Raw genomic sequence first — 14,442 nt, 5'->3', positions numbered from 1 at the left:
GGGCAGGTCTGCTTTACAGCCTCTCTCCCAGCCTATGGGCTGTAATTAGGGCAGGTAGCCCTCTTGGTCTATTGCAAATGCTCATGTCCTTGTTGTGTTTTATAATTTAAACTTAGCAGTCTTAAAAGATTGCTTTGCTGTTCCTGGGTCACCGACACCCCTCATGTGAAAGTATTCAATTGCACATCTGTGTGTATTTCTGCCCTTCTTCCCAGAGCATGACTCAGGCTGCTCTTTCAAACAGTACAATAATTGTTTCTTTCTGGAAATAAGTTTTCTTTGATATTTATGTAGTAATTCCAGACTTCTGCTACTTCAAATTACACTTGCATAAGAATGAAAAAAAAAATAAATGTATTGACACAGTCCTGTGGAGAATAGAAAATCATGAAACATAGGAAGGATTCTTTGATATATCAACCATGAACTGGCAAATGTGTCAGCTGGCTGCTGTTCATGCCTGTGTATGTTACAGCTTCAGACAAGTTCAAGCTAGCAGTACTGACAGTGACTGATTTGTTCTTCAATGAACAGAATTTGAGGCCAGCATTCTGATCATGATGGGAGTGTTGGAAATGTCCCATGATATACATAGGTAGCTCTGAAAGTAATGCCTCCTATTTATTTTCATGGAAACTACAAGAGATACAAGAGCACGATAGTGCTATTTGATAGAGCAAATTCTCAGCTGCACAACACTGTTTTTCAACATAGTCACCACAGTTTGCTGATTTAGGTGGGTGAACTGATCAAAATTTTGCGTTGCTGTTGCCATTGCTGAAATGCATCACCCCCTTCCTCACTGAATTCACATCCATTGTTTGGTCTTCACTAAAATTCAGCTAAGGTCAATGAAAGTCAATGGATTAAAATGTTTCCACACGGAGGAATTCAGTTCAATACCTTTGCTTCATATGCACTTCCATGTCAGACACTGTTTTGTCAGAGTACGCCTTCCCTGCCATCTGTCACATGGTGGCAACATATAATGGGATATTGTCAGAAAAATTCATGCTGTACTGTCATAGCATCAACATCTGCCTCTGACATCATGGGTCAACATAATAAAATAGAAGGCATTATTTGCAAAGCAAATGTCTATGTGTGTGCATGTTTATATTCTTTTTCTTTGTTTGTTTTGTTTTGTTTTTTCCCAGATATTTTTTTCAGCTCTCATTTCTGTTTCCTTGAGCAAAACAACTAAGTACAAGTGATGCAACCAACAGGCATGGTTGTCATTCTTTTCTGTATTTAAGGCACTCATGCCTCAAATAGTTCCCCATTTATACTCTGTGCACTTAGCCGGAGAGAACTGCTCTTGGATGAGAGACTGCTGCCTACTTTCTGTCTTTCTCTTCCTTGTGCCTTGAGTTTTGGCTGGATTCTTTGTTGGAGAGGGGAAGTAATGGAGACAAAGCTACAGCATGTGATGATGCAAGGCGATGTTTGAGAAGCATAAATCAGAAATGTGCAAAATGTGAATTTGATATGTATAGCAAGAGGTTATTTAGTTCTATCTGTATTTATGCCTGCGTTGTTTCTGTAAAGTATATGTATCATACCAGTGATTAAATACACTTCTCTTGACAAGCAGCATACATCTTTGTGAAATGTGTTCATGTACTGTATCTAGAAAGTGCAGAGCTGATGGTTCAAAAGTCTGCTTTTCAGGTACATTTCCAGAAAGGGGTTCTGGTGGGTTCATGGTTACTCTTACATACAGAGAAGAAGAACTCTCAGAAATCAGTAAAATATTAAATCCTGCTGGATTTGCCATCTCTGAATTCTTATCTGTACTTCAGTTTCTTATACAGCCTAATAAGTACTACTTGACCTAAGTATATCTTTCAGAATAACATGCAGACTTGCCTGGAGGTAGAGGATTCACTTTTTGTAGTTAATAACTGGAAGGGTGTAGTGGATGGAAGACTGGTTTATTCACTGGTTCATTTGCAGCTGGATAATTTATCATCTGTGGTTAATGTGAATATTTATTTTTGAATAAACAGGAAAAGGGGAAACTTGGTTTGGTAAATAATGACATTTTCTCTGCTCTAGAAGATGGCTAGAGTTCCTAATGTATGGTAGTTACACTTCTAGAGACAAAAATTCAAAAGTCAACCATTGTGGCTGGTAAGGAAGTTCTAGAATATTTTTATATCATCCAAGAAATATGTAAACATAGAGAATTTTCTTTGAGGGCGAGCCTGAAAAAAAATCCTAGTCAAGAATACACAAGCTTTGTGGTACTAAGTTTACATAGGGATCTCATTAAGTGTGGGACGTCAGGTATGTTTACCTGTATTACAACCACAGATAAAAGGAATTCCTGTTTATACCTTTATGTGTTATTAAATCTGTTTCCATGAACATGTTATATTTTTGTTCTTCGAGATCAAGCTACTATTTGTGGGTACTTTTCTTTCAATATTTGATTATAAAGTTTCCATTGCTTCTGTTCATGTGTTCATTCTAAGAATGACTAGTATTTTTTTGTAACTTTGCAGAGTACAGATGCCAATTCAAATGTGAGGAAAAGAACGAATGCCACAGTACAATCAGAAGCTGATGGTGGGAGTCGAATTGACACAAGGCACAGCTCCATCCAGCCTCCCTCTGTAGCTCAGGGGTCTTCTGATATTACACCCCACTCCCTTTCTGCATCAAGTCCCAACCCCTTCACACGTATTAATGCATCAGAGACATTATCTTCTGCAAGAGCTACCCCTCCAGCTCCTCCTTCTACCCCAATTTTAACTGGATTTGTATCCCAGCATGCCACAGTTGGATCCCCTTCCATTCAGCACTTGCTTGGATCTAGACTGGAGCAGATTCAGACCACCACACCTCATACATTAGGAGCATCTGCAAAACCATCTGCTGTCACACCACCCGTTCCCCCTGCCTCTCATTCTGGCACTAGTAAGATAGACAAATACGCACGAATTTTATTTCCTGTTACCTTTGGAGCATTTAACATGGTCTACTGGGTGGTGTATCTATCCAAGGATACCATGGAAAAATCAGAAAGTCTAATGTAGTTTTGCTGCTATGTAGTAGTTCCTAAATTATACTCACATTTGATGCAGAGTTTCTTCTTTTGAAACTATTTAAAAAGTCAATAATTCTTATTTATAAAAGCTGTGTGCTACTTTCCCATTGTAAAGGCTGGAGTTCTTGGGGATAATGAGGTAATTCTAATAATAGGTAACAGAATTCTCTTCCTCCCTTCAGCTAGGAGTGAATCATCTCTCTTCAGACAGACTACTTGCCTTTGGGAGGAACATGCACAGGGAAAAAATCAAAGATGGAGGTGCACAACTGTGCAGTGGAACTCATCTCCACTGCTAGGAATTATGCATGTTGATTATCATGGATCCCTGAGGCACTTAGCACTGTTGTCTGGACAAAGCATTGCATTTCTTAACTGCAAGGCCCATGTCCTGAATATTTTGACAGTACCTGCTAGAAAAGGTCTTTTTGTGCTAGGTAAAATTTGCAGAATGGGGGGAAAACAAGCAGTGGAAAAAGAAAATAGTGTCCAGCCTGGGAAAGTGCAACTCCAGAAGAGTTATGCAAAGGAGTTGTAGAGCTCCATATATTTTTACAAAGCATTGTTTTGCATTGCAACCTTGGAAATTCTCATGTCAAAATAAGAGTGAATTAACCTTGTAAAATCTAAAATCTGAAGTAATTCTCAAAATTGGAATTTTTGTTTGGTAAGTTGATCTTAAATATGATTCTTCTTAGACTGTGCTGACCAGCTTGAGTGGATTTATTTCTAAATTATATCATGTGATAGAATGGGACCAGGCCCACAGTGTTCAAATTTTGGAATTATTTGCTCTTTCCTTTGGATACTTTTGGTTTTTTTAATTGTTGTTTTGTTTTCTTTGTTTTCCATATTTTTCAGTCACACACCTCTGATTTCCTTTAAACACATATTTCTCTCTCTCTTTTATTGTATAACGTTTGAGTCAAGTTAAATTTTCAACAAATTTTGAAGTGGCTTCAAAATCAAGAAAAACATATTTTCCTGTGCTTCGATATGTGTGGCTATGGCACAACTTTGAGTGAATATGAGATGCTCTTTTGTGAAGGAACATTATGACATAAGTACAAAAAGCATGTTTCTAGGTGAAGCAGGGGAAACACAAAATGTATTTATGGTCCATTAGTTTATCTAGCACTGTGGGTGCTTTTCTTAGTGGTTTAGCATACAGACAACTGCTTTTCTTTCTTTAAAAAAAGTGAACAGTTTAAGCCTGATAAAAATCTTATCAACAGTGTTCTTTTCTTCTGTATGAGCAGCGGATATACTGGCCATCAGTCTGAAGGTTTTTGCGGAGATCCATCTGGCAAGGCAAATGGTTAGCGCTTCTGTGCAGGTGACAAGTGAATATTAAAGGCCAAATTCTCAGATGTGGTCTGGCTGTGTTTTTAGAGGATTGGGGAGAAGCCTATTCTCCTTTGCCTGGACTAATCATTATCTACAGTTAATTGACATAGCAGATTTGGTAGCTCACTGCCAAAGTTTTATGCTGGAGACCTCAAGGTGTGTGTTTTGAAATTCTCTGTTCAAGTAATGATAAAGTGACTGAGGGTCTGATGGAAACCACTAGCTGCTGGGGTAATCAAGGCAGCCCTACGCAGAACTGAGACTAGAATCACTGTATGGTAACAATATATCTCTATCAATCCAAACATTGTAGCTATTTTGCAGCTGAGAATCTGACCTGCTAGCTTGCTGGATCTTGGGGGCTGTAAGAGCTGTGTAATACAGCATGTACTGTGGATTCTAGGCTACTATTTCATGTATAACATTGGAAAATACGTGGCAGGATTCATAGGATTTGGAATATCTTACATGTCTTTATCATGATGTAGTAGTATAAACAGTTGCCTTACTCATTGTTTGTTCACTTAAGTGATGTTCTCAAGAAAGTGGGCGAAGTCCTCACCTTTTATATGTAGAAGAAGCCTGAGATTACAGTGCTCCTTAGAAAACCATTATACATTCCAAAACATGGGCTTGGAAATGGAGCACACATACAGGTTGTCAAACTGCAGTAGTTTGCATCCTCAGATGTATCACTGGGAATTGTAGTTGTTCTTCTCTCATTTAGGCACATTATTGCAGATTGTCAGAGTAGCAGATACTCTACAGCAGAGATCATTTGTTTATTTTGTGAGGCTGGAAGAAAAAAAACAACCTAATCCTCTGGCAATTGCTGATCATAATTGGACTAAAGGTAATTTTTTTCTAGTGTGAAGAACAATGGCTCTATGTGTGTTGAGAACTTACAATTTGCTCCAAAGGTTATTGAAATTACTCTTTGCTTTTCTCTCTGATGAAAAACGAGGATGTTTTCTCCTAGAGCTCTAAATGATTCACTCTAAACAGCTGTCTTCCTTTCCACCCATCCCCCTATACTGCTCATATAATCAGCTTTTTTTCATGGATTGCTCAGTGGAATCAACACTGGTTCAGGCTGTTTAGCCAAGGTTGAAGTAAATGTACTATTTGGATTCATTTGTAGGTCCTGTTTAATTTTAAAAACTTATAAGAAGGAGAAAATGATTGCAGTAATTATTTGAATTCAAAATACTAATTTCTGTGCTTCCCTGTTACAAGAAATTTTTCATGATATCTCAGAACAAATATGTTTTTAACCCATCATTCAGTTCCTGAATTACCTTCTGATGCTTGCGTGTTTATATTCAAAATGATATATATAAAATTATCTCATTATGAGCCTAGGACTAATTTATTGTACTGTGCTACATTATTGTGTTACAGCAAAATTAGAAATTACCATGACTATTTTTCCAAAGTACATAAGGGTGATGTGAACAGGGAGGTTTTAATCTTATTTAATCTCCTCGCAGAATGATCAGAAACAGTCAACAACCTGCAGTATACTCAGAAATACTGGCAGGTTCTGAATACTGTGCAATTTAGAAGCATGATATATATATATATTAAAAAAATAAAATAATAATTAAAAAAAAAAAAAAAGCAGGAAAATGCTAAATATAGAGGGTGAAATGTTCAATACTGGTAAAATAAAATCCAAAGGGAAAATGTTGCACATGTCATTTCAGTGCCCACATAGATCTCTAGGGCTGATTTTGAGTGTAATAAACTTTACAGGAATTGTGGCTTTTTTGGGTGTTTTTTTGTTTGTTTGTTTGTTTTTTGTTTGTTTTGTTGTTGTTGTTGCTGTTGTTTTTTTAATACTTTTTTTTTTTTTTTTTAATATATTGGTTCTGTTAGGTGATCTTTCTTGACGGTAACATAGCTATTTAGAACTAATCAACCACTTCAGTTATCTTTCTTACCAGTCCCACTAACTGCTGTTTCCTCGGAGACGTTACCAATAGCAAAACTCCTACAGATTTCACTGGTGCAGCCCCAGCCAGTAATGGAGTCATTTGAGAAAAACAGTTAAAAGCTGAGATCGAGAAGATTGCCTTCACATGAACTGAAGCATATTTCATAGTCAATTGTGAGGTTAACATAGCAAGGTCAAATATATATTAGCTCATTACTAAGAGTTTTCGCTGCAATTACTAAAATAATGAAGAGGCAAACATAGACCCCAGTACCACATGGTGACCTGAGCTCCTAGAGTTCAGCAGCTGAACTGGAGTCTGGCTTTTCTCCTACAGAACGGACTTGTCTCCATCAATTGGATATCAGTGGCACATTTCTGAGACACTCTGGGTTTCTCTTCCTGCATGATTTTTAGGGAAAAAAAAAAAAAAAAAAAAAAGCAAACAAACAAACAGGTTTTGTAAACTTAAGTAATTTAGTCTGCATTACCTTACAATCTGACAAGTAGATCACATGATAATTGAAAGAGGCAAATAATTTATTAAGTAGTGTGCCTGAAGCTTTTTGTTTAGCAGGAACTAAAATTTATTGATTACAGGGAGTTCAAATGCAACCGTAAGCATCTCATCATTTTCATTACTTAGGATGGACTTTGCAAAAAGCTGGGAAAGCAAAGGGTGTATAGGTAATAGAACTGAACCACTGTTTCAGAGAAAAATGAATGTACTCATCTTTTGAATACATGCAGAATTCTGTTCTCTGTTTTCTTGCATAACACCTGAATGTCATTCTGATGCAGTGAACCTTATGATGTACTGAAGAGACTGCATACAGTGTAAGAATATCAGAATATCACGGTGTATATTTATCTAGATCCTAACTTCACCATCTGCCTTGTGCTATTGGAGATGGAGGGAACTTAGATTAAAATGGAAAGCTGTTCTGTGGCTAACACTGTTATAATTACAACACAGATAACTGAAAAATATTGTTCTTGGAATTTTTAATCCTAAAGTTAAAGTGGCAGATTAAGAAAATTACGTGTCTGGCCAAGAATCCTGGGTGAAGTATAATGTTTAATGATGATGTGGATAAAACCAAATATTGGAGAACTGCAAATACATGTGACAGTAAGCTTACGTGATGTCATGGGAAGTGAGGAGAATGGGAAATGTTTCTCTGGATGGTCTGATAAACATAAAGCAAAAGGGTGTACCATTTGTAAACTTAGTGCAAATTAGGTGGTTAAATGGACTTACAGGTATCATTATTTAAAACAAACAAAACAACGAAGAATTTAGTCTAGGAAAGAAGCAACCAGTTAGGTGATGACAGCCTCTTTATCTTTCCCAAACATTTTTTTTTGTTTGTTTTGTTTTGTTTTTCTACGACCTCATATTTCTTTCACAATGTGATTCCAAAGTAAGCTACTTATGTTTAGATTGTTGGGAGAAAATGTATTAATATCAGTGTGGGGCTTTTTTTTGACTTAAGTACACTTTAAATTAAAAGTTTTGCTGGTTCTTTTGGAAGAAAAAGTGTATTGTTTTTCAAGAGTTTGATACACACTAATTCTTCTAAGTCCTCACTAAGCCTTCATTTGTAGGTCTCTACTCAGAAGCCAGTTGTTGCACTTTTGGAGAATGTGAGTGTGGTGAGCAGTTTCAGCATGTTCTGCACTCATCAGACTTTGAAATTAAATTTTTTGGCACATTCCAAGCAAGAGTGAGTAGCATTGAAGTGCAGGGAATTCGGAAAAGGTCTCTCTTTGCTAATGTTATTTACTGTGTTTTTAACTAGAGGGAACAGAAAATGCAGTTCTTATAAAATTGATAGAACTTGTGAAGCATACTTTGTGTTCACATGGATTAGAAAATGTGGTAGGTACCGTTTTCAGAATTGATTAGTTTTATATTCTAGTCTGTAACTGAATACATCCATGGATCTCTCTTACACTTGCTTACTCTTTTCATACTGCTCTTCTAGAGGGGACTTGCCTCAAAGCAAGCTAGTTACTATCTACTGCAGCTCACCGTGTTTTCTGGTCAGAATTCTGTTTTCACTGTTTTGTGCAAGAGAAACCAAGAGCATCATGACATTTTTTGAAATAAAAATAAACTGGGAAAAAAAAAAAGAAAAAGCCTTGGAGATTCCCTTTTTAGGAGAACAACCAAACTCCCACCAGCTATTGAAAGATCTCTTCAAATAGCAGCATAATTCTAGCATTTAAAAATACTACTGTGATCACATCCTGTATATGTATTTATAATAATATTCAAATCTCTGAATTGTGAGGGAAGCAGGCTCCAGATGCACTTGCAAGCAGTGTTACTTTGAAAGACTATCCTTCTGGATGCAAAGCACCGTGTGAGGTAGGTATTATTTATTTATTTATCTATCTAATATCGTATCTCCATTTTCAATAAAAAGATCCTGAAGAAAAAAATATATATTCTGCTACTGAATTAACCCTCAACTAGCACAGAGACCTGGGTTACCCCCTGTTGTTGGTCTTGCTGCTGTTGATCTATTTCAGCATTTGCTGCGCGTATTAGTGAATGCTGTATCCATGTGAAGTAAGTGTTGTTAACTGGCATAGCATTCTACAGATGGTCTGCTGGCATGTAGAAGAGAAATAATCTTATCTGTGAATATGTTTTGATCCTTGGAAAAATCTTAGCTGGAGACTGGTAGAAGAAGCAGGTGACTGTATGAAGCACTCAGCTGGACTTCTGAGTTCAATGCATTCCAAAATTAAACTGAGTACTGACTTGTCTTGCTTTGAAATCTTGTGCTGATGTCTCATCTCCATGGTAAGTAAAGATACAGAAGTATGGAGCACTTGGAAATTAAGAACATGTACAAGTGTGTATTTGCAGCACTTTCAAAATGTGGGATAGTTTAAAGCTCCTCGCTATACAGTAATTTCATAGTCTGTTTTACAATTGCAAGCTTGAAAACCTAGCTGCCAAACTTTCTGAAGTTATTAAATAAATTACTTTGTACTTCAAGTAAACATTCTTTTTACATACATGTATTTCATATTTTATCAATTTATGGCAGTGTTTTCTGGCATCAGACCAGTTGTGAAGGTTTGAAGAATTTTGAATAGCCATAGTTCCCATAGAATTATAATACAACATCCTTTTGTAACGTATGGATGCCTTTGCAGATAAATACCAGAAGCCATTATGGCGGAAATGAATCTACTTGTGCCTAAGTCAGTCCATGAGAATATGAGCTATATTTGAAGGGACCATGGATGGGTTATGGCTTATGTACTACCAGCCTTTGAAGCATTCTGCACCAGACAGACCACATTATTATGCATTACATCATTAGTAGCGTTATTACTCCACCATAAAATTTAATTACTGCTAAGGGTAGTACTCCTACATTATTGCTTTGTGCTGGGAGATATTCCCATGTGGTGATGGTGATCTGGCTGAAATAACTTGTCTAGCTAAAAACAAGTTTACCTTGTGGCTGAGTTAGCAGCCCCTGGATCAGTTTTCTGAAGGTTGGGATTGATGTGATTTCACAACTTTAATCCAGCCGAAAACAACTGGAGGATTCTTATGCTGGCTCCACTGGCTTTAAAGAAGAGGTTTTCTGGAACCTCAGTTGCTGTATGTGGTCATTTGTTACTGCTACAAAGGTGATTTTGTCAATTTTGTCAATGAGAAATAGTGGACAAATAAAAATAAAAATAGACCAGCATTTATTTAAAAAAAAAAAAAAAGTTTAAGTGAAGTTATTTGAGGAAAGAGGAAAGAAGGAAGAAAAAGGAAAGCATCAGTAAAGATGAAAAATTTAGTTACTTGCTACCAAGCAGTTATTTTAAGATATGTCCTATTAGAGGTACTAGAACAGCATCTGGCAGGAAACAGCCTAGAAATAATTATTTCTTCATTATGAGTATAATGAGAAAGTAATAAAGGAAAGAAGTTGCTAATGTTCTCTTAGAAACATTTATGTTCCTTTATAGTTGTTTTCATTAAAAAGGGTATTTTCATAGTCATTCAGGAAGAATTAAGAGGCAGAATGCTAAAGTAAAAAGATTAAGTTTTATTAAGTATCACTGTTTCTCTTTGATTTAGAGAATTTCTGTACCAAAAATACAAGCAGTAAAATTCTTTATCTTTCAGGGACTCCATATATTTGATTTTCAGTAATGATGCACTTTGGAACTTTTAGCATTTAACTTGCTTTATGTTTAAGATACCAAATAGAGAGATTGCTATCTGGTTTAGCTCAGTTATAGGAGGAGGGAAATAAATAGCAACAAAAGCTTTCTTTACAGTATCAGCCAGTTTTTGGAACTATCATGCCTTCCTACAAAATCTGAAGACTTCGTTCTTGTACCTAGATTCATGGGAGCTTTTTAGGACCAGACCTTTCTCTGATCAGTAATCTGGTCTGTACAACAGTTTGTGGGGTACAGCTGCATTTGAACTTCCACAGCATTGGCACTTGCACAGCATAGATCCTGTGAAAGGAAAAGATGAGTTTGTAGCACAGTTTGCCTGCATGAGAACTCTCCTTGCTGATGTGGAAGAAGGTAGGAGCCAGCAGTCAGAAACAGGAGATGAAAGAAGGTGAGCTTCCATCTTTCTGAGAGGGTGCAGATCCCATATTGGCTTAAGCTGCTTATGGAAATTCCCCTTAAGCTTCTTCCCAACTGGGAGGCTTAGATGCAAGCTGTGTGTTATATGGAATTCAGTAACAGTTGCAAATCCTACCTGAGGAGTGGCACACTTAATCTGTCCAAAGGTTTCTGATGCTGAGGCTGAAAGACCAGAAAGATTAGAGCTAGCAGTGACTGCCAGTTGGGATGCATCCATGTTGCTGTGCATCCAAGCTGTACCGTGGTGAAACAGGGCTTTCAGAATACTATGGGTGGGATAGAAAATGCTTTCTTGGAGTACAAAATAGGTCACACTGCAGCTGAAGAAACCTCGTTCAGCTCAGCATTGCTGCTAGTGGCAGCAATCGTTCCAAAAGAGGATCAAGGTTTACTGCACTCTGGCCTTTTTGTACATCTTCTGAGGTAAGGTATGAGAATTATTAGACTTGCTCATTAGCAATTTACAAAGCACTTAATCTATGAACTCTGAATACATGCTTCAGCATGTCCTACCCCTTTTTGTACTTTCTAAAGTAATTTTAAGTAATTTATATTTATTTTATTGTATTGGCATTAAGCTACTCTGTTCCTCTCCCTCATGGCAAATGGAGAAATGATGATTAGAAACTAAGCAGGCAGTATCAGTAACCACTTTGGACTGTAGCAGTAAAACTTATGCAATGTGGTGAAGAGTATGTAGTAACACTGGTGTGGCCAAGACCTTCATTTGGAATTATCCAGAATGTAGCTTCATGAGCAAATACACGGAGCAGTGATAGTGTGTGAACAGTGTGGCTGCAGGCACAGTATTTACTTGTGGTAAATACATCATCCATGTTATAGTTGACTCAATGTATGATACCATTTTTGTGTTTCTTTTCACCTTTACCTGCACCTAACAAATAATATGGACCATATTTTTCTCTTGAATTCTAGAATCATGGTGCTCAGAGAGGTACTAATTTTTGTGACAGTGTCTAATTCAAAGCGGAATGGCTGTGCCAGCTGAGGAACCAAAAGAAAAAGGAAATTTCTGTTGTGGATACAGCAGCTGAAATAGCTGTGTATCATTTTTAAGTTGAAAATGGAAAAAAAAAAAAAAAAAACAAAAAAAAAAAACCAAAAAACAAACAAACAAACAAAACCAACAGGAAAAAGTTAACACTGACAGGTTTTTTAATTAATTGTAAGCTTTTCCTGTGAAGCCCTGTCCATTGCAGCCAAAGTATTTAGGTTTAAGCTTAGACCATTGTAAGAAATACTCTCATCAAAAAAGATGAAGCTTTCTGAAGTATTTTATTTAGTCTTTCTTTTCCGTAAAAGCTGTGGCATGCAGAAAGTAACGCACTGAAACACCATAGTGGAAATGCCTCTTTAGGATCCTCTTAGGGAAGATCCAAATCTCCCAACTTATCTAGTTCTGCAGCATGTGAATGTCCTAGATGCATGCTGTGAGATTTTGTGCCATGGCAAATTCTGATGTGTAATCTCTTTGTATTGACTCATACATGAGCAAAATTGGAAAGGAAATCAAAGCAAGGGAAGCCTTGAGATTGAATTATTTTACATTATTCTTCACACACATTTTTGTTGCGTGGAACAATGTGGCTGGAAGATTGGAAGAATCAGAGGTTAACTAAATTTTTTGAATGCATATATTCAGTGCTGGTCACCTGACTATACTAACAAACTGAAAAGGTGGTTTGATAGCTGTCAACTTGTTTTGCTATTGTGCAGCTTAACTATTACCTTCCTGTATAATGAACATCTCTGTATTTGGAAAATAAATCCATCTTGCAAGAAAGATTGTGCAAAATTGTTCCTATTATACTCCAGTGTATATTGCTGATGTCAAATAAAATACAATTGTGAGAGTTCTTAAAAAGTTGTCTTTCTAATTGTGGTCTGAAGCAGGGAGAGGAAGAACTGTAACAAACTTTGGTACAGATCCTCCTGCAGCTAGTGCTGGGACATTGATGTTGTTAATGAGTCAATAAACCTAGTGCTTTACATCTGGACAGATGAAGGGAAGAGTTTCATTACCAATATGATGAATGGTAATCTGTTGTACAATTATTGAAATGGCACCAATTTACTAGTGTAACATTGTCAAGGTGTGTCTCATTAGGTTAACCAGCTGAGAGCTAAACAAATTACCTCACTTCTCTCACAGCAGCAGAAGCAAATAATATTTATAGTAGTGGTGCCCACTTCATTTTATTTCTTTACTTGAGGTGACGTAATCAGTGCTTACTCCTTGCTTTATCTGTCATCAGGTCAGTTGTCACCTGTTCTACTTCATTATGTGACCAAAGGTGACTTTCCAGCTCCCATGCATCAGAAGGCAGACTTTAGACTTGCAGAAACTGTGTTTCAGTGAGAACTGAAAATTTACCTAGCAATAAATACTCGTGTGGAGAGAGATGGATGGAGAAATCTTTTCAGTCTGTGCAGTGGCCTGTGCAGGACAGGGAATAGGGCACCGTTCTTTCTTTTTCTATGGGTGGTCAGGAATGTCAGATCTTTTTTGCAAGCTGAGATGAGAGCTGTCAGAATGGCTTACAGTGCTTCAAAGTGCTGTAATTGCTGTTTGCTTCAGGGACAGATTTTGACACTGAGAAATCTGCTGCATTTGACAGCCACAGCTATTTCTTAGATTTGAGAGATTCTGCATCCCTTTCTCCTGGCTTCTGTGGGTGTACTTTGCAAACCTGATGTGCAAACTAGTTGTTTGTGCTGATGCTGCCATTTAATGCTGTATGGCATGATGCTTCCCCACATTGCATGTTTTATTAAAGGCACTTGTTTTGATTTGGCAGGTAGTTTTACTGTCAGGCAACTCATAAAGCCTGTGTAGCATTCCAGGAATGTTACTGTTGAATTTGGAGAACACGGAGACTAGGTTTTTTGGAAGTCAGAGCACTGGCTCTTGGCATTGTTAAAGGAATTCATCTACAGCCTGAAAGCAGTTGGGAATTTTTCTCAGGGCTGGTGTCAGGCACCTCCTAAGTCAGCCATTATCACAGCTGTGAATGCCTGCGGGTGCAGGGCTTGAGTGTGATTTGTGTTTCTTGAAAGCACCATGGCTCATTTCTGGCAGAAAGGAGTGTGAGGTTTCTCTTGTAGGTTTGTTTTTGGTCTGATATGAAGAGTGGTATTGAGTCTGGGTTTGCAGTGTGAGTGCTCTGAATATAGCCATGTAAAGAATCTGAGACTGACCTGGGAACAGGTTCTCTTAATTCCCATTAAAATGTTCTACTTTTATACTTAGTGTTTAGTCCTTATAAGAGAAACAAACCCAACAACTGGGGAAGTCAGGTTCTGGCTTTTTGCCCTCCATTCTGCTCTGCTCTTTTCCTCCTTCCTTTCTGCAGGGCTTAGTCTCACAGAAATGATTTGGGATGCTTTACTGGAAGAGCTCTGAAGAAGATACATGTAAGTATTTTGTTTTTCTAATAAGTCCTGAATGTCACTGTTC

At 37.3% G+C, this 14,442-nt stretch overlaps 1 protein-coding gene across 2 annotated transcripts in view; it reads left to right on the top strand.

Moving 5' to 3' along the window:
• Nucleotides 1–14,442, top strand: part of GABRA4 (gamma-aminobutyric acid type A receptor subunit alpha4) — a 50,213-nt gene that overhangs the window by 32,062 nt on the left and 3,709 nt on the right. Inside the window, exons 9-10 of one of the 2 annotated variants that reach the window (XR_011903468.1) lie at nucleotides 2,508–8,709; nucleotides 14,339–14,399. Coding sequence is in view for 1 of the 2 variants with exons in the window: in XM_072335879.1 (XP_072191980.1) it covers nucleotides 2,508–3,041 (534 nt within the window). In the remaining variant the exon portion in view is untranslated. Of the gene's footprint in view, nucleotides 1–2,507; nucleotides 14,316–14,338; nucleotides 14,400–14,442 lie in introns of those variants that run through there. The other variant, XM_072335879.1, reaches the window with a different exon arrangement.

This window comes from Excalfactoria chinensis, chromosome 4, assembly GCF_039878825.1.
Source record: "Excalfactoria chinensis isolate bCotChi1 chromosome 4, bCotChi1.hap2, whole genome shotgun sequence".
NCBI classification, from domain to species: domain Eukaryota; kingdom Metazoa; phylum Chordata; class Aves; order Galliformes; family Phasianidae; genus Excalfactoria; species Excalfactoria chinensis.
This window is presented reverse-complemented; position numbering and strand designations above follow the sequence as displayed.